The following is a 22,434-nucleotide window of genomic DNA, read 5'->3' on the forward strand; positions in this document are numbered from 1 at the left end:
TATTCAAGTTGGCACCCCTGGCAGCTGCCCATCACTCATCCGTGTACTGAAAAAGGGGGCAGGGGGAAGTGATGTCAGCCACTGCTGTGCTTGACTTTTGTGTAAGAAATGCCTTGATGGGTCAAACAAAGGTTCTAGTCCAGAATGTTGCAAGAATCCCAGCAGACACCAGAAGGCCCACCAGGCTTGGGATGGCAGCCTGAATAATAATAATAATAATAATAATAATAATAATAATAATAATAATAATTTATTATTTATACCCCACCCATCTGGCTGGGTTTCCCCAGCCACTCTGGGCGGCTTCCAACAAATTATTAAAATACAGTGGTCTGTTAAACATTAAAAGCTTCCCTAAACAGGGCTGCCTTTAGATGTCTTCTAAAAGTCTGGAAGTTGTTTTTCTCTTTGACATCTGGTGGGAGCACATTCCACAGGGCGGGTGCCACTACCAAGAAGGCCCTCTGCCTGGTTCCTGGTTCCTAGCAGCTCTTGATTTTAAACCTATCAGAGCCTACGGTCCCAGCCCCCCGGCCATGATACTTAGCTTGGGGACGGTCTGCCCATAGAGCCACTCCTGATTTATTCTACTCCCCCCCCCTCTCTCTCTCACACACACACACCACACACACAAAAATAAATAAACAAAAAACCCAAAACAATTTGGGTCATTTTTTTCTTGCAGATTGTGAAGAGACAGAGATTATTTCTATTTTTTACATTATTGGTTTGAAATATGACTCAGCAACATGGATAGGGCCATTCAAGTATATAAACGGGAGGGGGGAAGCTTTTCAGACTCATCTAGTTAAAGCTGGCTATTCTTTTTCCATACTACATAATATAAGCAATTCAAGTGGTAATGCTTTATTAAATTAACAATAAGGTGTTGGATTCCCAAAGTTCCCCCTGTCATTCTACCCTAAACAATACTACTTAAAACTACCTTATTGGACCAAAGTGTTTTTTCCAATTTCAGCTTACCTATTACTATGAGCCATTAAGCTTATATTTTAGTTTTTGTTTTTTTTTAAAGTAATGTACAAACCTTTTCTGTTGTTGTTATAGATCTAATGCAGTAGTGTTTACAAAAATGCTGTAATCCCCCCCTCCCCCCCCCCAGTTTTTGGATTTTAAAAAATAGCTGAATGGTATGACCAAGATGAATTTCAATTCAAGCTGCAATCCTCTGCTCACTGCAACAGAAGTAAGCTCCATTAAGCTCAATGGAGCTTACTTCTGAATACACAGGTAGAGCATTGAGTTCTTGGAATACAATCAGGAGCTGTCAAGATCAATGGGGGCTTTGCCATTAACTCAGTAAGGGGTGTGTGTGTTGTATTATTACATTCCTTCACAGTGAAAAGGCTGTTTTTTAATAGCAGCTCCTACCTACTCTTCATCCTATGGCGTGGCCTTCCTTAACTTGGTGTTAAGGAAGATCCAGTTTCTCAGTCCACCAGATTTGCAGCCCAGCCTGGTGGCCTGTGCTGGCAAACTCTTTGTGGTACAGCCCTGGGGGCGCCACCTATGCTCCTCCTGCCCCAATATCAACCAGGGAAATTCTTCCAAAAGTGGCCCAAATTTGAGCATAAAGGCGCATGAGCTTAAGCCTATTTCCCCCCCCCCCAAAATAGCTCAACAACTCTGGTCAATCCAATGAGTATATCATTGCCAGTTTATTAATAGTGGGAGTAGATCATAGTCTCTTGGAAATTGGACGTGCCTGATCTATGTTAATTAACCTAGAGCAGAACTTTTATGTGTGAAAATGATGTTATTAAACTGGAGAAAGCTGGCCAAAGTCTAGAAATGCCAGAGTTGAACTTCTGTAGGTCTGCTGCCTCGCCCCTGCATGGAAATTATTGAAGGAAGGAAATCTAATGCATATGCAGGTAACATTTTGGGGACTCTGAGATGTTTGACATAGCCCTATGCATTGCAACCCAAAGAGACTTTAAAATATTAAGTGGGATACAAATTGATTAAAGAAAAGAATAGTCCTGGGATAACGGTGTGTTAGTTTTACATAGCAGGTGATTACTATATTTTCAAATATACCGTATGTTGGATGTCTTTGCCTATTCTCTTTTAGGCCGAAGCTCCAACTCTTGAGAACTTTATCCAAATAAGCTGTGCAACCTGGGAAACAGCTCTCGAAAGAAGCAAGGTGCTTTTAATGTTTAAAGGCAGAGGCCTGTGCCTTTGTCCTGACGTGGCAACTGCCTTACATTTTTTAAATTTCTCAGGTCACACCATGCATTTCCAATGACATGAAAATGGGCTGGTTTTGCAGAACCGAAATTCACCGGCAAGCAAAGGTCGCCTCCCCCACCCCGCCCCCACCCCTTCCTATAGGCACGTAAAAAAAGGGTTTAACCTAGTCTTTCTAAGCCTACGTTTTAAAATACTTAAATACTGACTGGCACTGAAGATACTGAGCTAGCCCTGGATTCCCGGGTTTTGGTATTGGGCATGGCAATGGTACAGCACGACACTCCGACAGTGGCCTCCGGCAACTCATCCTCCTCGGTCCATTCATTAAGACCAGGGTTGTAGCACTGAATACATTTCTTGTATTTCTTTTCTATTTCGTTCCAGCCTCCCACCAAGTAAATTTTCCCATTGAGGATGGAAGCGCCGGCGGTGCTCACGCCGGTTGGGAGAGGAGCGGCGTAATTCCACCGGCCAGGGTAAGAACTGTAACACTCCACAGGAAGCACGTCTACCCTTTCCCCTCGGCCTCCCAGTTGGGACCCTCCCATGACATAGACCTTTTCCCCAAGGGAAGTGGCGCAGTGCCACCCTCTCGGGGTACTCAGGCTGGGCTTGTCTTGCCAGCTGTCACTAGCCGGGTCATACATGCAAACCGAGCGGGAATAAGCGTTATTGATGTAGCCTCCGGTGACCAGGATCCTACCATCTATGACCGCACTAGCATGGCAGCACCTAGCCACCTCCAGAGGGGCCTTCATTTGCCATTGATTAATTGCCGGGACATAACATTCGACGGAAGAGAGACACCCTTCCGAGTTGCGGCCGCCCACTGCGAAGAGGAGACCATTGAACACGTTCAGGCTGAAATGGGTGCGCTTTTGATTCATGTTGGCCAGGTGAATCCATGTGTTGAAACGAGGGTCATACCTGAAAGAAATAGGGAGGGGGGAAGGATTACTGGTGCAATCCAGATACGAACTTAGTCTACAGTTCTAAGTCACAACATTTGTATTTGCTGTAGCTGCCACTCTCTTGTTTGCTACTTTTCTCAGAAATGAAGACTCCCAAACATTACCATTATTAAGGGCTAAACTAGATGCAAGACCATCATCGGATCTTAGCTTTTCCCAAAACTAAAAGCAACGATGAGCCCAAAGTGAATCATAATAATAAATAAATAATAATAATTTATTACTTATACCCCACCTATTTGACTGGGTTTCCCCAGCCACATTGGGCAGCTCCCAACAGAATATTAAAAGCACAACAAAACATCAAACATTAAAAACTTCCCTAAACAGGGCCACCTTCAGATGTCTTCTAAAAGTCAGATAGTTGTTTATTTTCTTGACATCTGATGGAAGGGCGTTTCACAGGGCGGGCACCACTACTGAGAAGGCCCTCTGCCTGGTTCCCTGTAACCTGAGTTCTTGTAGCAAGGGAACCTCCAGAAGGCCCTCAGTGCTCAGTCTCAGAGTCTGGGCTGAACAATGGTGGTGGAGATGCTCCTTCAGCTATACTAGGCTGAGGCCATTTAGGGCTTTGAAGGTCGGGGCCATGGTGTGGGCCAAAAAGGCTGTGTTACTCTCTTATCTCCTGTACAGTGGTACCTTGGGTTACAGACGCTTCAGGTTACAGGCGCTTCAGGTTACAGACTCCGCTAACCCAGCAATAGTACCTTGGGTTAAGAACTTTGCTTCAGGATGAGAACAGAAATCGTGCTCTGGCGGCAGCGGGAAGCCCCTTTAGCTAAAGTGGTACCTCAGGTTAAGGACAGTTTCAGGTTAAGAACAGACCTCCAGAACGGATTAAGTTCTTAACCCGAGGCACCACTGTACTGTTTTCCTAGTTGAAATCACCCCCTCCCCAAAACTGCTCATTACTTATATGTCAAACCGTCCAACTTTTCCAGAGCCCAAACAAAAAACGAGCATCTTCCAGAATGTGCTCCTGAGGGAGTCATGTGACCTACATTGTGCTCTCAACATGAAAATTCCCTTTTTTCCGGAGTAAGGTCTCACAGGGCATCCCAAAAAACCATGTTTTTGGACACCGTGGGAGGTCACGGCCCCCAAAAGTGCTTTTTCAGAGTGACAACATAGCATGAGATTGCAGCACCCAAAATGGTCGCTGCGATCTTGTGTGGGAAACGTGATGTCCCATTTTTTTCCTGGGGAACTTGGGAGGTATGATATGGCAGCTGGATGTTTCCTGCTATGGAGCAAATAGAAGTTTCAGGCAGGAGAGATGGTCGGCTGGAGCCCTGCACTACCACGTCTTTGCTCTGCCCCCCCCCCCCCCGCAGTTGGCAGTCGGTTGGGTAGCCAGGGAAGGGGCGGAGCAACAGTTAGCAACTAACGGGGTGTCACCCTGACATGGGAAGCTTGTGCAGGGTCACAATCCCCACCCACTGCTTTGATGAGTGAGTGGTAATTACATCCAGAAAGTAGCGTGTGGGAGAAGATAAAATCTTCCTTGCCTGGTAAAGGACCCCTGACCATTAGGTCCAGTTGTGGCCGACTCTGGGGTTGTGGCGCTCATCTCGCTTTATTGGCCGAGGGAGCCGGCGTACAGCTTCTGGGTCAAGTGACCAGCATGAGTAAGCTGCTTCTGGCGAACCAGAGCAGCGCATGGAAACGCCGTTTACCTTCCCGCCGGAGCGGTACCTATTTATCTACTTGCACTTTGTGCTTTCAAACTGCTAGGTTGGCAGGAGCAGGGACCAAGCAATGGGAGCTCGCCCCGTTGTGGGGATTCGAACTGCCGACCTTCTGATCAGCAAGTCTAGGCTCTGTGGTTTAACCCACAGCGCCACCCGCGTCCCTTTCCTTCCCTGGTACTGTGGTCCTATTCATGCTCCTACATGCATCCTCATAAGAAAGGCCCTTCTGGAACAGACAAAAAGCCTATCTACTCCAGCTTCCTGTTTCCCACAGCAGTCAACCTGATGCTAGGCATGAAGGCAATAGCTGTCTCCAGCTGTTTGATGCTCAGCAACTTGTAGTCAAAGGCATACTGCCTCTGATCTTCAATACGGTATGTATATAGCCATCGGGACTTGCAGCCATTGATAACCTTGTCCTCCAAGAATTTATCCAACCCCATTTGAAAGCTGTCTAACTTGGTGGCCATTTATCTTTGGGGAAACAGAACTTTCTACATTGGGGGGTCTAGTTCATAACCGCTTGTACCTCATGAAAGATGACTCATATCTCAGCTGGATAGCATTACCATGGTTTCAGGCATGGAGATACGTAAAAACAATGGAAAAGGGAGTTGGCAATGATAGAATGATCCCAAGGAAAGCATAAGAATTGCAATATTGGCTGAGCTGCTTGCTCAATAGGTCCATAGTTTAATCAACAAACAAAATGGGGAGGCAATGAATGACATTAACCATTTGACATCGATTGTGTTAAATTATTGTTGTACTAGTAGCAGGCTGGGCTCAGTAAGATGTTTGAATCTCACTTTGTAATAGCTCTGTAATAAAACTAGGTTTAATTATATGCACATTTCTTATTATTTATTATGTACTTCATTCATTACATATTCCCCCCCATTATGTTCCAGTGAGCGATACCTAATTAAGTCATACTCAGATTAGATATATTAAAATCATTGGGCTTCCTCTGAGTATGACTAATGTAGGGTATCACCCAGTAATGAGTTGCGTGTGAATACTGGAAAAAGCTTGAGTTTAGTATGCATATTGTATCTATTCTTTTGATTCTGGCATGTGGAAAATCAAATGCTAGCTCACTAATAAAACCAAACTGAATGGACATTTAATATAATCTACCGCTCTTAGTAAACTGATTTCATTTGTCCCTAGTTATTTCCCAGAAATGTTTGAAATACCCAGTGACTATTGTACATGAATGCTAAGACAAAACATATGCATATACACATACAAAAAGAGAGATGGAGAAAGAAAACTTCTCCCTTGGAGAATGTTCTTACTATTTGTTAATGTAGTTAAAAGTACATGACTCAAAATCTAATATTGGAAATGGCCAGAAATGGCACTTTGTGGAGTAACATAGTCTAGTTTCATTACATTTTATTATATTCTCTGTGAAATGAGCCCATCTGTTATTTGTATGTAACTACATAGAATTTATGTATTTATTTATTTATTTATTCATTTAATTTATAATAATAGTAATAATAATAATAATAATAATAATAATAATAATAATAATAATAATAATAATAATTATTATTTATACCCCGCCCATCTGGCTGAGTTTCCCCAGCCACTCTGGGCGGCTCCCAATCAGTGTTAAAAACAGTACAGTATTACATATTAAAAACTTCCCTGAACAGGGCTGCCTTAAGATGTCTTCTGAATGTCAGGTAATTATTTATCTCTTTGACATCTGATGGGAGGGCGTTCCACAGGGCGGGCGCCACTACAGAGAAGGTCCTCTGTCTGGTTCCCTGTAGCCTCACTTCTCGCAATGAGGGAACCGCCAGAAGGCCCTCGGCGCTGGATCTCAGTGTCCGGGCTGAACGATGGGGGTGGAGACGCTCCTTCAGGTATACAGGACCGAGGCCGTTTAGGGCTTTAAAGGTCAGCACCAACACTTTGAATCGTGCTCGGAAACGTACTGGGAGCCAATGCAGATCTCTCAGAACCGGTGTTATGTGGTCCCGGCGGCCACTCCCAGTCACCAGTCTAGCTGCCGCATTCTGGATTAATTGCAGTTTCTGGGTCACCTTCAAAGGTAGCCCCACGTAGAGCGCGTTGCAGTAGTCCAAGCGTGAGATAACTACAGCATGCACCACTCTGGCGAGACAGTCCGCGGGGAGGTAGGGTCTTAGCCTGCGTACCAGGTGGAGCTGGTAGACAGCTGCCCTGGACACAGAGTTAACCTGCGCCTCCATGGACAGCTGTGAGTCCAAAATGACTCCCAGGCTGCGCACCTGGTCCTTCAGGGGCACAGTTACCCCATTCAGGACCAGGGAATCCTCCACACCTGCCCGCCTCCTGTCCCCCAAAAACAGTACTTCTGTCTTGTCAGGATTCAACCTCAATCTGTTAGCCGCCATCCATCCTCCAACCGCCTCCAGGCACTCACACAGGACCTTCACCGCCTTCACTGGTTCTGATTTAAAGGAGAGGTAGAGCTGGGTGTCATCTGCATACTGATGAACACCCAGTCCAAACCCCCTGATGATCTCTCCCAGCGGCTTCATATAGATATTAAAAAGCATGGGGGAGAGGACAGAACCCTGAGGCACCCCACAAGTGAGAGCCCAGGGGTCTGAACACTCACCCCCCACCACCACTTTCTGGACACGGCCCAGGAGGAAGGAGCGGAACCACTGTATGACAGTGCCCCCAGCTCCCAGCCCCTCTAGACGGTCCAGAAGGATGTTATGGTCGATGGTGTCAAAGGCCGCTGAGAGATCCAGCAGAACTAGGAAACAGCTCTCACCTTTGTCCCTAGCCCGCCGGAGATCATCAACCAGCGCGACCAAGGCAGTTTCAGTCCCATGGTGAGGCCTGAATTCTGATTGGAAGGGATCCAAATGGTCCGTTTCCTCCAGGCGTGCTTGGAGTTGTTCAGCAACCACCCGCTCAATCACCTTGCCCAAGAATGGCAGATTTGAGACTGGGCGATAGTTGGCCAAATTGGCCGGGTCTAAAGATGTTTTTTTAAGAAGCGGTTTAATGACCGCCTCTTTCAGTGGGTCTGGGGAGGCTCCCTCACAGAGGGAAGCATTCACCACCCCGCAGAGCCCATCGCCCAGCCCTTCCCGGCTCGCTTTTATCAGCCAGGATGGGCAAGGATCAAGGAGACAGGTGGTCAGTTTCACTTGTCCAAGCAGCCTGTCCACATCCTCGGAGGTAACAGATTGGAATTGATCCCATGTAACAGGACCAGACAGAACTCTAGCACTCTCCCGCCCTGGCACTGCTCCCACGGTGGAGTCTACCTCCTTCTGAATCTGAGCAATTTTATCTGCAAAAAACTTTGCAAAAACATTGCAGGAGATCTTGGGGTCCCTACCAGGCCCCGGTGGTACACGTGGTTCTGATAGATTGCGAACCACCTGAAAAAGTCTCCTGCTGCTGTTTTCTGCAGATGCAATGGAGGCGGCAAAGAAGGCCCTCTTCGCCGTTGCCATTGCCACTTGGTAGGCTCGACGTTGAGCTCTAACCCGTGTCCGGTCTGATTCAGAATGAGTTTTCCGCCACTGGCGCTCTAGCCGTCTCAACGATTGTTTCATCACCCTCAGCTCCGGGGAAAACCATGGGGCTGTCCGGGCTCCATGCAATCGGAGAGGGCGCTTTGGAGCCAGACAGTCAATAGCCCTGGTTAACTCCGCATTCCAGCGTGCCACCAGGGAATCAGCTGAAAGGCCATCAACTTGGGATAAAGCATCCCCTACCACTCTCTGGAAGCCAATTGGATCCATTAAGTGGTGGGGGCGGACCATCCATATCGGTCCCACCTCCCTGCAGAGGGGAAGGGTTGCGGAGAAGTCCAGTTGCACCAGGAAGTGATCTGACCATGGCACTTCTTTTGTTTCGCTTTTAGTTAGTGTCAGATCACCAACATCCATAGAGGTGAACACCAAGTCTAAGGCATGCCCGTGGCTATGAGTTGGGCCAGACTTATTCAGGGACAGCCCCATGGAGGCCATGCTTTCCACGAAGTCCCGAGCGGCCCCTTGTAAGGTCGTGTTGGCATGGATGTTAAAATCCCCCAGGACAACCAAGCTAGGTGTCTCCAGGAGCATATCTGCCATGACCTGAAGCAGCTCGGGCAGGGAATCCTTGGTGCAGCGGGGAGGTCGGTACACCAGTAGGAATCCTGTACTGCCCCTATTGCCCAACTTCCAGAACATGCACTCAGAAAACTGGGTCTTCCCAATAGGACGCCTGGTGCAGACTAATGACTTCCTAAAAATCACTGCAACCCCCCTCCCCGCCCACATGACCTGGGTTGCTGTGCGTAAGAGAAACCTGGTGGGCAAGCAGCAGCAAGGACAGGCCCATCTGCTTCACCCAACCAGGTCTCTGTCACACATGCCAGGTCAAATCCTCCATCCACAATCAGGTCATGGATGGCAGTGGTTTTATTCATCATTGACCTGGCATTGCACAGCAACACTTTCAGGTCATGTGGGTTTCCCTTGCTGATTACTGTATCCTTCCGGTCAGGACCAGACCTGGAGACAGGGATAGTCCTCAGACAATGACTAAACCTGCCTCCTCGGTAATGACATGGTCTGTTCTTAGCATAACTCCTCCTCCTGCCCGTGATCACTGAGATCGGGTGTCCCAATACATCCCCCCCTGTGGAACCTGCCCCACCCAATCTATTGGCTGAGGCCCACTCCCAGGCAGCCATGACCCTTCTCCTTAAAAAGCAAAATACAAACTATATAATAATTTAACAGAATAATAATAATAAAACAGAACAGAACAGAACAGAACAAAGCAAGAAACAATAGCGCTGACTAAATGCTTATCCCACCCCAAGCAAAAATAAAATAATGAAATAATATAATATTATAAAAAACAACAACCACCATTTAAGGTGCTGCAAATTAAAAGCGATTAAAACATTTAAAACCATTTTGTCCATTGCTGCCGGTAGCTGATCAGGCCTCTAAACTGTAGTGGTAGTGCAGGCCCCGCCCCCTAGGCCGGATGGAGTTGGCAGGAGAGGGAGCGGTCTTCCCAGCACTCACACAAGCAGCAACAGCCGTGTCCCGGAGGCCTTGATGGAGGCCCTCAAGCTGTATTTTATATGCTGTATTTCTGCCAAGGCACCTAAGGTGGTTTATAATTTACTGTAAAATTGGGAGGAGGGGCAAGAGAAAGAGGCTGTCTGGTTGGATCACACAAGAAATGAGGGAGTGTTTTCTGTTGACTTTCTGGGATCAGAACTTCAGTCCTGGCATTCTTGTGGCCACTGTAAACAAGTTCTGGCTTCTCAAGTCGTATTTACAATACCTTCATCCCTTTCCTAAAATGTCCAATAGCACTACTCATAATGCTTCAGATAACAGTGAGGAAATGGTAGGATTAAAATCTTGGCTTTATAGTAACTTTAGCCCAAATGTTTAGAATTTGGGTAACAGAATCTTCCAATTGCAATATAGTTGCTGCTAGCCAGTCTGATTTGTAACATTTGCAACCTACAAAAACTTAGGTTGCAATGAACCTGTTTGTTATTAAAGGGGCCACAAGATGGTTTGCTGTTTTCTTGGCAACAGATTAATATGGCTACATCCTTAGAATTTGCCCTGTGAGAATAGGAATATTTGTTGCACTGCTATATGTTGCTAATTCTAAGAAGCAGGAAAGAAAGTATTAATTCAAAAGAAAATAATATCAGCCTTGTTGTTTAGTTGTCTTGCAAGGGCCTACAACTCTGTAATACTATAAAATAAAATAAGGTTCCTCAATCTCTGTATTCCTCTCTTTTCTGATTCTGCTTTCAGCTACAAAAAGAAAAAAAGTTTGTGACCTGCTTTAATTTGGACATAGTGGTTGTTTCCAGACAACCTGTTTGCCAAGCATTTGCCAGATTTGTTTATACAAAGTTGATCAAGAGGTTAGACTATGTCAGCTATTTATTGAGTGTTCATTCTAAGTTGCATGTGGGGAGGTTATACAGGGTTGCATCAAGCAGTTGCTATCCCATGTTTCCAGGGCATTTTCCCATCACTTTTTATAATCACAAAAAGTCTGATTCTGGGGAGAAGCAGCAGTTCAAATATGCCAAATGAACTTTACTTGCTTAACGTGCATTTGACAGTATGTGACTGAATCCCCCCCCCAAAAAAAAATACTCTGGATATATAAGCCTATAAAGTATTCTAAAGCATATAAATATATTTGCAGGTTCAAGTTACGAAATATATTATTTATATCCTGTAGCCACAATTCAACAGAGATGTTAACATTTATAATTATATGTTTTATACTGGATTTACAAAATTAAAATACGGAGCGTTCTTTTAATGCTTCATCTTTAGTGCCTATTGAATGATAATTTTACGACCAGAAGTAAATAATTTAATTTCAAAATTATCAAGCCTAAGCCTGGCTTTGGGACTGATATAAAGGAAGAGCAATTTGATTGCCATTATATTCCCCTCAGTACATGATAATACTTAAGATTAGTGCTCACTAGTCCTTTCAACAACCCTGTAAGGTATGCCAATATTATCGTCCCCATATTTCAGAAAGAGGCTGAGACAGAGAGCCTTGTCTAACCATAACAAGTGAGTGGATGGCATAAACTCAGTCTGTGAGCAACTGTGCTGCAGTTGCTGAAATGAATAATGGCCATGACAGAGAGATCAGCTTGCTTCAAGTTACCTGTTGAACTAATGGCTGAGGTGAAATTTGAAGCACAGATGGCCTGCTAAACAATCCCATCTCTCCTGTACAGTTGCTATTCATGTGCCACTGCCCCATCCCAGCAGACCTAATAACAGCTGGAAGTGTGTGACTTACAGTGCTGGAAATGGCATGGGAGCAGCACTGGATGGTTTTCATGTTAAGATTAACACAGTAGCATCCCAGCTGACTGGATGCTGTGCTGAGTGGTTGGCCAGGCTAAGTAGATGGCCATGCGCCGCCCCCCCTGGGCCACCACGGATTGGCTCATTTGAAGGACGGGTTAGGCGGGAACCCGTGAGCCTCAGCGGCTGCAGGAGCAGACAGGGAAACAATCTAAATCTACTCATCTGGGGTAGAGAGGAGATGTCATGCTGGGCTGCAACCGCCGCTCACTGGCAAAACAGTAAATGGCCATTCTGACCCAGCTCTGGCTGCCTGTTCATAAGAGGCTCCCAGTGCAAAAATTTCCACCGTACACCATATGACCATCAATTACAGAAACATGATATATAGACCACAAAACTATCTGGGAAACACAGCCATTTCTACACCCTGTACAGTTCCCAGTTTAGTGTTGATGCAGTGCATGTTGGGAAATCAGTGAGGCCATCACACGATCACCACCCCTCACATTTGAGAAACCCAGATGCACTAACCCCACACCTCTGTTATCATCGGATACTGGCTCCCAGTGTGTTTGCGGTTTTCTGTGCGTAAAAGATTGTGTGTGTTTATTCTCCTGAGCATGGCCCAATGACAACTTTAATATTGGCTAGATAACCCAAAGAGAGAAAGAAGATAAAGGGTCCTTATCCATGTTGTAGGCCAGGTGAGGGGTACCTTTGTCCCTCCACAGGTTGCTGAACTCCCAGCACCCCTGTCTTGATTGGACTAATGGGATAAACATCTGCAGCCCCGTTCCACACCCCAGTTGTAGGGTAATAAAGCAAATGCACTTGATACCTTACACCATTTAGAATTGTAGAGTTGGAAGGGACCCCAAGGGGCAACGCAATCTTTTGCCCAATGTGGGGCTCAAACCTGTCACTCTGAGATTAAGAGTCTCATGCTCTTACATATAGGCCAGTAAATATATTACTATGACAAAGAAAAGGAAAACGTGCCTGTCTAATCCTATTTCAAATTAGTATGCCAACTGTGAAGCACCAACAGCTCTCGGGTGGAGAAGCATTTGAGTCTTATCCAACATGCATATCATCCGAGACATTTGAATTATTCAGGCATTCATAAGGGGACTTAAACACACAACGAATGGGGAGCGTGCATGAGCCTGCTTGCGTTGTCCCCATTGTCTTCCATGGCTGCAGGAGGCTTTCCTGCAGGAGACAGTCACCCTTGAACATACAAATGTCAATGGAAACAGGGAGTGGAGCTAGCATGCTTGTACCTGTTTTTTCCTCTTTGCAACATCCCTGTTGTAAACATATAAATAGGGACGCTGTTAATCTAACTTTGTCACAAAGGCAATTTTTTCTGGCTGTTTTTTTCCTTCCAAAAATAACAATCGACCTTTGCAGATACAGTGGTACCTTGGTTTAAGAACAGCTTAGCTTATGAACAACTTGGATTAAGAACTCTGCAAACCCAGAAGTAGGTGTTTTGGACTGTGATCTTTGCCTTGGAATCAGAACATGTTTTACTTCCTGTTGAGTGTGTTCCATTTGTAAATTGAGTCCCCCGCTGCTATGGGAAAGCATGCCTTGGTTTAAGAACGCTTTGGTTTAAGAAAGGACTTCCGGAATGAAGTAAGTTCGTAAACCAAGGTACCACTGTATTCCCTTTCGGCATGGCTTGGATGGTGTTTGTCAATCACAGGCACCTATGCTAAAAACAACAACCTCAATCAAGATTGTTCTTCCGTTGCTGTTTATGCATCTGCATCTCCCTCTCCCTCCCTCTCCAGAGCTGTTATGTGCTGAACATACTACCTCTATAAATAACCAGTTACCTGCAGAAATTGCTGACCGCATGCTTAGCCTGATTCCTGGCATCATTCTGGTCTTCTCCACCTGCCACGTAGAGGAATCCATCCATCACGGTGACGCACTGGTTGAAGCTTTTAGCAGGCATCTCAGTAAGCCTCTTCCATCCATTGTCAGGGTCTCTGTATAAAATGTCTCTGCTAAGGGATTTCTCTGTTAAAGCTGGGCGTCCCCCAACCGTAACCAGGACCCGTAATCCTCCACGAATCCTTGTTCTCCTAGACTGCAATGTATTCTGGTGGTAGGGAAGCAAATGGTAATTCATGGCATCTACTAGAAGTCTATGGCAATCTGCATCTTGCATCATTCTTGGTACAGTCTGAACATAATTCACCAGGTCTTGGGCAGAGATGGTACCAAAGCGAATGTTGCTCAACAGATCCGCAGCATATTTTGCTCTTTTTTGGTCAAATTCCAGCCATCTCGTTGCAATTTGGAATGCAACGAGTTCAGAAGGCAACTGCAAGTCATCGTCTGCAAGAAGTTCATTGATCCGGTCAAAAGTGAGCTTTAAGAACTGATCCGATTCGGAAAACTCAATGAAGTTGTCTCTGATGAATTTCTGAGCTGCTTCCTTGGTGGTTTTGAGTCCATATGTCTCTGCGATGTTGGCAACATACATGCAATTCTCCACGTTGATTTCTTGCATCAAAAAATCACTGCACATCTTCACAAGGGTATGAATCTGAAGGTAGATGGCTGTGGAGATGATGCTACCTATAGTATACAGCGAGAGAGTGAGCTTTCCTGTGTAGGCATATGCAATGACAGTAGCTAGGCCCAGGGGAGATACATCGTTGAGGTCCACTCTCTGAGTTGATGGATCTTTCTTCAAGATGTTGTGGAAGTAGTCACTGCAGGAAGCCATCACCACCTTGTGGACATCAAAAGACTTTGTTTTGGTACCGATGACTAAATCACAGAGAAAGTTCTCCAGTCTCATCCTGCACAGCCCTTCCAAAAGGTTGGGGCTGTAGAGAGCATCGGAAACCTCAGTCGAGACACAGCTGAAGCCATTCCCCCCTTCCAAAAGGCCGTTCAAGCCGTTCAGCTTGCTGAGAGGACCATCTTCCACGATGATGGTCAGCTCATTGATATCCACCTTGCTCTTTTTGACGTTCTTCTTCTTGGGCGCCATGACTGCAATATAATATCACAGCCAGGAGCTAGCTAGAAGAAGGAGAAGGAGAAAAGGACAACTTTTAGACCTGTATTTCAGTGCATTGGTTTTCAGCATCTCACTGAAAACGACTGCAATGCATCCTTGCAGGGGGCAAACGGAAACAGAAAAATAAGAAAAGTGGAACAGCAGGAGATTACGGAAAACTCCGCAATCACACACATCTGTAACCTCATGCAAGGTGAATAAATATTGCTTGGTAAATGGTGGTTTGTATCTACTCAGTGTCTCGTGTCAAACTCGTACTCCCCAAGTGGTTTGTAAAAATATAATGCCAAAAAGAAAAACCAGCTGAAGTTACAAAATCAAACATCAATTTAAATGCCTGCTGAAATAATAAAAATATATTCAGAAGTTCAGTAGGGAGTGGGCCTGTCTGACCTCAACTTGAAGGGAGTTCAGTAAGCTATGATGCTTACTGAAAGGCTGACACACCCCAAGTTGGACACTGAGATCATGGCAGGGAGCCCTATTAGTGGTTTGCTGTGGGCCAGAATCTGACTCACATGTTGAGCTTTTAGTGTTGTGGGTCCAACTCAGCGGAACTCCCTGCCACAAGAAGTTATACATGGGCACTATCCCTACAGAGCTTCAGATGCCTGGTGAAATCAGGTTTTATTTTGGGAGACTTTTGAAACCTGAATGCTTCCGAGATGTTTTGCAGCATTATTTTATATAGGCGGTTTCAAAATTAGGTTTAATTTCTGTCTTATGTATATCATATATCATGATTGTAAGCTGCTTTGGGACCTACATAAAGAAAAGGGGGTATATAAAAATTTAAAATAAATAAATAAATCTCTCAGACCAATCTGCTTCACAGGGTTGCTGGGCCCATAACACGAGAAAATTGTGCATTGTCCTTGAGCCCCATTTTTTTGTTTTTTGTTTTTTTGTAGTGTGGACAAGCTGACCAATAGATAGGATTCACAGCCCAATCCTAAAGCACATTTAGTACGAAGCAAGTCCTACTGGCTGAAGTTCCAAATCAGTATGTTTCGGGATTGGGAGTGTGAAGACTTATTCACTTAAACTGGAGACTGCCTCTGTCCTTCATATGTAAGAACAGACTGCTCTTCTCTTTTGTAGATAGATTCAGTGGCCTGCTAAAGCCTGAGGGAATTATTTTCCTCCAAAACAGCATGACTAGACTAAGAGATAACAGTGAAAAAGGAACATACAATTTTGAAATAATAAATCAAGTTGAAAGTTGTGGCTCTTTTACACCTAACTACTACTGAATTAGATAGAACAGGCCCACTGTAGTCTTTCAATCTGTTTTGTTGTATATAAAAAAGAGTTTATTGTATTTTTAAAAAATTGCCTGGGGAGAGGGGAGATTATTGGGGTTTTTTGTTTTTATTATGTATTTTGTGTTTTATATTGTGTAGGGCAGAATACAAATTTACTTACTTACTTATTTAATAATAAAAATAATAACCTGTTTTAATTATTGTCAGGACATTTTATATACAGCTTAACATCTTTGGTCAAAATCCTTAAGCAATTTACAGAAATTATGAAACCAAAATATAGTAAATGGTATACATTAAAATAAGGTGCAGAAAGATAGTAATACAATAAAAGCACTGTAAGAAATCCAATAATAATACAAGAACAGCATAGATGAATTTTTAAGATGGGTTCACATGACAGTTTTCCTCATGACAAGTAATGGTTCTTCACTCCTTGCCCATGTGGCAAGTGCCATACAACACTGAGTACAGCACATGTTTAATTTGCATTCAGCTGAAATCGACAACCTCCCTTCTTTTCAGACCATGTAGTATTTGGGGATCTGAAATGGTATTAAATTATATAGAGCTCCACCAAAGGAGCAGGAGTAAAGGTAAAGGGACCCCTGACCATTAGGTCCAGTCGTGGCCGACTCTGGGGTTGCGGCGCTTATCTCGCTTTATTGGCCGAGGGAGCTGGTGTACAGGTTCCGGGTCATGTGGCTAGCATGACTAAGCCGCTTCTGGCGAACCAGAGCAGCGCACGGAAATGCTGTTTACCTTCCCGCTGGAGCGGTACCTATTTATCTACTTGCACTTTGACGTGCTTTTGAACTGCTAGGTTGGCAGGAACTGGGACTGAGCAACGGGAGCTCACCCCGTTATGGGGATTCGAACCGCTGACCTTCTGATCGGCAAGTCCTAGGCTCTGTGGTTTAACCCACAGTGCCACCCGGAAAGCAAAACCAAATCCTACTTGTAATGGCAGGAGAATGGTTATGGATGACCTCCATATTTATTTACATCTGCCACACTGAAATCAACAGGATTTATCTTTTGAGCAATTGCAGACAAGCCTAATTTACAGTTTGTCCCCACAAAGAACTTGCAGATTTGTGCATTCTGGTTTTCACCAAACCAGCTTTCTGGTCAAAACTCTCACCATGAATTGATCCAGACTTTTCCAGCTGAGTGCTCTGTCATATGACATAGGAAAGTTTCCTGAACAATTCAGCCGCTTCTTCCTCCTCATAAGACAAGTGCTATGCCAACCTCAAACAGCACTGAAGGGCACCAGCCTGGGTGAAACTGTTGTAATGCCAAAAGCAGAAAGCCAGCAACCCACATTATCACCCACAACTCAGGCCTGTAGGGTTGGTAGAGGACCAATGAGAGAACAACCCTCCAAGTGTCCCTATTTTCCAGGGCTGTCCCTGATTTAGAGAAGTCATCCCGGTTTCTGATTTGAACCCGGAATGTCCCACTTTTCCTTGGGATGTCCCTATTTTCACTGGAGAAATATTGGAGGGTGTGGAGTTATGCAATCCCTGAGCTGTCTGAAGACAAGCCTGTATAGGTAAGTTTTTTTAAAAAAAAGTTTAATGTTTTATTTTGTTTTTATATATGTTGGACGCTGCCCAGAGTGGCTGGGGAAACTCAGTAAGATGTGTGGGGTATAAATAGTAAAAATTATCATTATGGAATGGGACATCCCTATTTTCACTGGAGAAATGTTGGAGGGTATGTGACAGAGTGAAGCACCACCTACAGGGATTTGGATGCTCTAGATAAGGTAGACTAGGACCTGAGTTTAAATCCTCTCTAAGCCATAGAGTATAACTTTGGACTCTGTCTCAGCATAACCAAACTCCAAGAGTCAGTCCAGAGGATAGACTAGCAAAGGGAGAGGACATTGCTGTATACCACATTTGATCTGCTTGGAGGAAGAGGAAAATCAAGATGTAATGAACATCTTAGATCAAGCGAGTGCATCAGCAGCCTGAAACAAGCCCCTGCGAGTCCCCTTCAAAGAGCACTGCCAAATGTTAAAACAGGCAAGGGTTAAGGAATGCTGTATAGTGGAGTACCATCTGCATTAGCTCTTTCTTGCACAGAGTTTTTAAAAAGCATGAACCATTCAGCATTTTAAGTATAGAAAGGAATGGTTAGTTCCTCTTTCAGGGGGTATGGCGTCCACCTGTCACCCAGTCCCTCCTGCTAGGTGGCAGCTATGTGCAAGCGAGCGAGATGATTGTGTGTGTGTTAGAAGCATCAGCCATCGCCTGCGTACCAGAATGAGCAGAGGTCCCAGAATGTCACTTTGCCAAAGTGGCGGGTCAGCTGCTCCCCCCCCCCAAGCTGCATTCCTCAAGCTGCATCTGTTGAAAGCTATCAGGGACGTTTCCAAGAATAGCATCGCTCTCTGGGGTCTCTCAAAGCCACTTGCCATTTTAAGGCAGGTCCAATTTAAAGTGCATTTCGTGCTTGGGGTTTTAATTCTTTTTAAGGGAGAAAAAAAGAAATATTGCCAGGTATACATTTGCAGCCCTTTCTGTTCTCCATTACTAAAAAAAAAATTCTGTTTATTTCACCGGTACAGGTTGAAAATAGCCAGCATGCTTTGGATATGTATCAATTCTCTCTTAGCTGGCTATGCCGATATTCCTTTGGCAAGTGCAATGAACATTTAAAGACAGCCAAGTATCCTTTACATATTTAAAGCTTAATATGAGATCTATGTAAGGATTTGTAGCTCAGGTTTTTTAAAAAATAATAATTTAAAAACAAATTTTATCAATATTTAAAACCGTTGTTTTTCTACGACATGCTAGCAGGGAAGTGCCGCCAGCCCTGTGAAATTTTAGCAGCAAAAGTCCTTGCGGCTTTTTCTTGGAGCAAACTTTCACCACGTTACTTGTCAAAAACTGTACAGGAAAACACGCAGTTAAAGGAAAGCCTTTGCCAACTTCATTTTCCTTCGGGCCTCCACCCCTCCCCATAGCTATAGCTGGCCACGTTAAGTTTGTAGCCTGGAGGCAATTCATCCCAGGGCATTTTCAGCTCTTAAATAGAAGGAACACCACCACCCCACCGCCTAGGAACGCTCAGAAACCCAGAAAGCTAATCAGCTCAATAAGAACAGGATTAGAGAGCAGTCTTACCCTTCTCAGCAACAGAGCCTTCCCACGACTGACCAGCACAATGTCTACGAGAATATTTCTTGAAAAGAATGAGAAAAGGCAGGGGGAAGGGGAAATGGATTTCACCTGAGAAGTCCTAGCTAGCCACAGAAGTTTCAAGTGTGACCCTGCTGCCACTGTGGATGAGAGAGTCTGGAGCCTGCGCTCTGGGGCACTTTAAAAATGACCCCTCCCTCCCATCCTTTCCTGTCACCCAAAAGGGTTTATGTTTCCTCTGCTTGCTTGGCTTTGAATCTGAAGTCAACTTAACTGGACGTCTACAGGATAATAAAATGAGGGTTAAGCTCCTAGAAATTACATTCCTTCCATCGCTGCTGTACTACGGCAGGGTTACCGTTCCACCGTAAATGACTAAAAACATTGTCCTTAGAATAACTACATTTTAAAAAAACCTTTACCCCTCTGAACTTTGGTTAACTCCTGCTGAAAGTTTTCCCTGCTCCTCCCTTCCAGCAGGTTTTCATATACACTGGTACCTTGGGTTAAGAACTTAATTCGTTCCGGAGGTCCGTTCTTAACCTGAAACTGTTCTTAACCTGAAGCACCGCTTTAGCTAATGGGGCCTCCCACTGCCGCCGGGCCGCCAGAGCACGATTTCTGTTCTCATCCTGAAGCAAAGTTCTTAACCCGAGGTACTATTTCTGGGTTAGCGGAGTCTGTAACCTGAAGCGTCTGTAACCCGAGGTACCACTGTACAGTCTGTAACCCGAGGTACAGTGGTACCTTGGTTTAAGAACAGCTTAGTTTATGAAAACTTGGATTAAAGTTTGTGAACTTTGCCTTGGAAGCAGAGCATGTTTCGCTTCCTGTTGAGTGTGTTCCATTTGTAAATTGAGTCCCCTGCTGCTATGGGAAAGCATGCCTTGGTTTAAGAATGCTTTGGTTTAAGAAAGGACTTCCGGAACAGATTAAGTTCATAAACCAAGGTACCACTGTAGACTGAAAGGCTGTAAAACTTTTTATGGGTTTCGTTGTAAATTGGTGTGTATAGGGTATTAGGGTATGGGTAGTATCTCTGGTGAGGGACACATCATGCTTCTCAAGTCCCCTTTTGGTCCCCACCCTGCACTCAGCTCTCACCTGTGGCTACTAGAAGCTGTCAGCATGTGACAATGGCCACACCCGGGAATGGCTTCAGCAGGCTGGCTAAACAGGGTGAGGGCAGCTGATGGGTCTCAAACCCTTGGTGAGTTAGGGGCTGGATCTACAGTGATTTGTAAAAACACTAAAAAAACCCACACATGTAATATAGCTCTCAATGAAGTTTTACATTGGCGACCGATCACTGCTCTACAGCGCCCTCTGGTGCCACATTTTTATAAAACATTTTTATCATTTTCACTGACCAATGTAGATTAGCCCAGGACTTTCTCTGCATGTAAAGACAAGCTCCGACAGATTGAGCAGACGAGACCAAAAGTGGGTCCAATGGTCAAGAAGGTGGTTTATGCACATGCTGGAGGAGAAAGTGAGGGGGAGATGGGGCCTGTCAACCTAGGAAGGTAGCCCATCTAGGAGAAGGAAAACTCTGATCCTAAACCTCTGATGACTTGTGGGATATATTTTGGAGAAGAAGAGGCTATGGAGAAAACCCTACACAAAGTTAGAGTGGAATCCCTAAGATCGTGGGTAGGCAAATTAAGGCCCGGGGGCTGGATCCGGCCCAATTGCCTTCTAAATCTGGCCAGCGGACGGTCTGGGAATCAGCATGTTTTTACATGAGTAGAATGTGTCCTTTTATTTAAAATGCATCTCTGGGTTATTTGTGGGGCCTGCCTGGTGTTTTTACATGAGTAGAATGTGTGCTTTTATTTAAAATGCCTCTCTGGGTTATTTGTGGGGCATAGGACTTCATTCTTCCCCCCCCAAAAAAATAGTCTGCCCCCCCACAAGGTGTGAGGGACAGTGGACTGGCCCACTGCTGAAAAAGTTTGCTGACCCCTGCCTAAGATGGATGCATGGTGTCCCCTTCTAGCAACTCCTTCAGTCAAGCTAGTGTCAAATGTATTGCTCTGCTTTCCTTTGGACCACATTAGCAAGGCCAAGATATAATCTGGGCAGCCTTTCCATTGCAGACCATTTGCCCTGAACACTTTGCAAACTGTTCCCCTTCTGCAGCATTTAGCCCCATACCCTCTAACATGTCCAGCCCCCAACCCAGGCTGTGTGTCTTCCGGGCCATGTTCTCAGGGGAGTCACGTGACTTGCACGTGAGCCCGGAGCCAAAAAACAGGACGTCTCAATTTAACCAGAGCAGTTGAGGGGTATGTAGTCCTCCATTTGTTTGTGTTCCCAGCTCGTGTAGAAGAATTCGGCCTTGAACCACTTTAGTTCTGATTCTGAAAACGTTAAGCCAAAGGGAGGTTTATTTATTGACAACTGTTGGTGGTGCTGGAAATTGTTGGCGCATGATGCCAAGGCCTAAGCAGCTAACAGAAGCCATTAAGATATAATCACGAGGTCTCTCGATAGCCAAGGGTGTGAGCCAGCCCTTAAGTAGGTCTTGGCAATGCCTTGTGTTTCATAGGTCAATATAGGTCAACTGCACTTTTTCTCAGTCCACAACCGGTTTTTTGCGAGCTACTGAGGACTGTTTATTTTCTCAGCAACGGCTGTAAACTGAATTGGATTTCCCGTGCGGACATGCGTCTGAAACATAAACAAAGCGCACTTAGAGTTGACATCAGGCAGCAGTTTTGTACACTGAATGGACAGAGAATCTCTTCACCCAGAACATCAGTCCTCAGAGTAAGAATGATTTTGCTTGTCAGAGAAATGCTGGTTGGCCCGCCATGTCCCCACGATGAGAAAATAAACTTCCTTTCCTTCTTATAACTAGGTTTGTTGTTGTTGTTGTTGTTTAGTCATTTAGTCGTGTCCGACTCTTCGTGACCCCATGGACCACAGCACGCTAGGCACTCCTGTCTTCCACTGCCTCCCACAGTTTGGTCAAACACATGTTGGTAGCTTCGAGTACACTGTCCAACCATCTCGTCGTCCCCTTCTCCTTGTGCCCTCCATCTTTCCCAACATGAGGGTCTTTTCCAGGGAGTCTTCTCTTCTCATGAGGTGGCCAAAGTATTGGAGCCTCAGCTTCAGGATCTGTCCTTCCAGTGAGCATTCAGGGCTGATTTCCTTAAGAATGGATAGGTTTGATCTTATAACTAGGTTTACTATGCCTAATTTTTCCTAGTGGTCTCTTGTGCATTTTAGAGCTGCATCCCTC

General features: G+C 45.0%; 1 protein-coding gene across 3 annotated transcripts; it reads right to left on the reverse strand.

Moving 5' to 3' along the window:
- Positions 1–1,019: 1,019 nt before the first annotated feature.
- KLHL31 (kelch like family member 31) lies at positions 1,020–19,330 on the reverse strand. Of its 3 annotated transcripts, none has more exons than XM_053381055.1 (3): positions 19,275–19,330; positions 13,560–14,763; positions 1,020–3,144 (listed from the first exon to the last, which is right to left on the reverse strand). In XM_053381055.1, exons 2-3 carry the CDS (start codon positions 14,729–14,731, stop codon positions 2,412–2,414), a joined length of 1,905 nt encoding a protein of 634 aa, XP_053237030.1. In that variant the 5' UTR covers positions 14,732–14,763; positions 19,275–19,330; the 3' UTR covers positions 1,020–2,411. The 3 variants fall into 3 exon arrangements, with proteins under 3 accessions (XP_053237030.1, XP_053237029.1, XP_053237031.1); XM_053381054.1 differs by lacking the exon at positions 19,275–19,330 and adding an exon at positions 19,170–19,268; XM_053381056.1 differs by lacking the exon at positions 19,275–19,330 and adding an exon at positions 17,171–17,322.
- Between the last annotated feature and the right edge of the window lie 3,104 nt (positions 19,331–22,434).

The sequence above is a fragment of the Podarcis raffonei genome, chromosome 3 (assembly GCF_027172205.1).
Source record: "Podarcis raffonei isolate rPodRaf1 chromosome 3, rPodRaf1.pri, whole genome shotgun sequence".
Classification (NCBI taxonomy): Eukaryota; Metazoa; Chordata; class Lepidosauria; order Squamata; family Lacertidae; genus Podarcis; species Podarcis raffonei.

What these genes read in the sequence shown, in the direction of transcription:
- KLHL31 (XM_053381055.1), bottom strand. Translation starts at nt 14,731, where the DNA reads ATGGCGCCCAAGAAGAAGAACGTCAAAAAGAGCAAGGTGGATATCAAT. An exon ending in GCGGTCAGCAATTTCTGCAG is followed by an intron (nt 3,145 to 13,559) that starts GTAACTGGTTAT and finishes TATTTCTTTCAG; the next exon opens with GTATGACCCTCGTTTCAACA.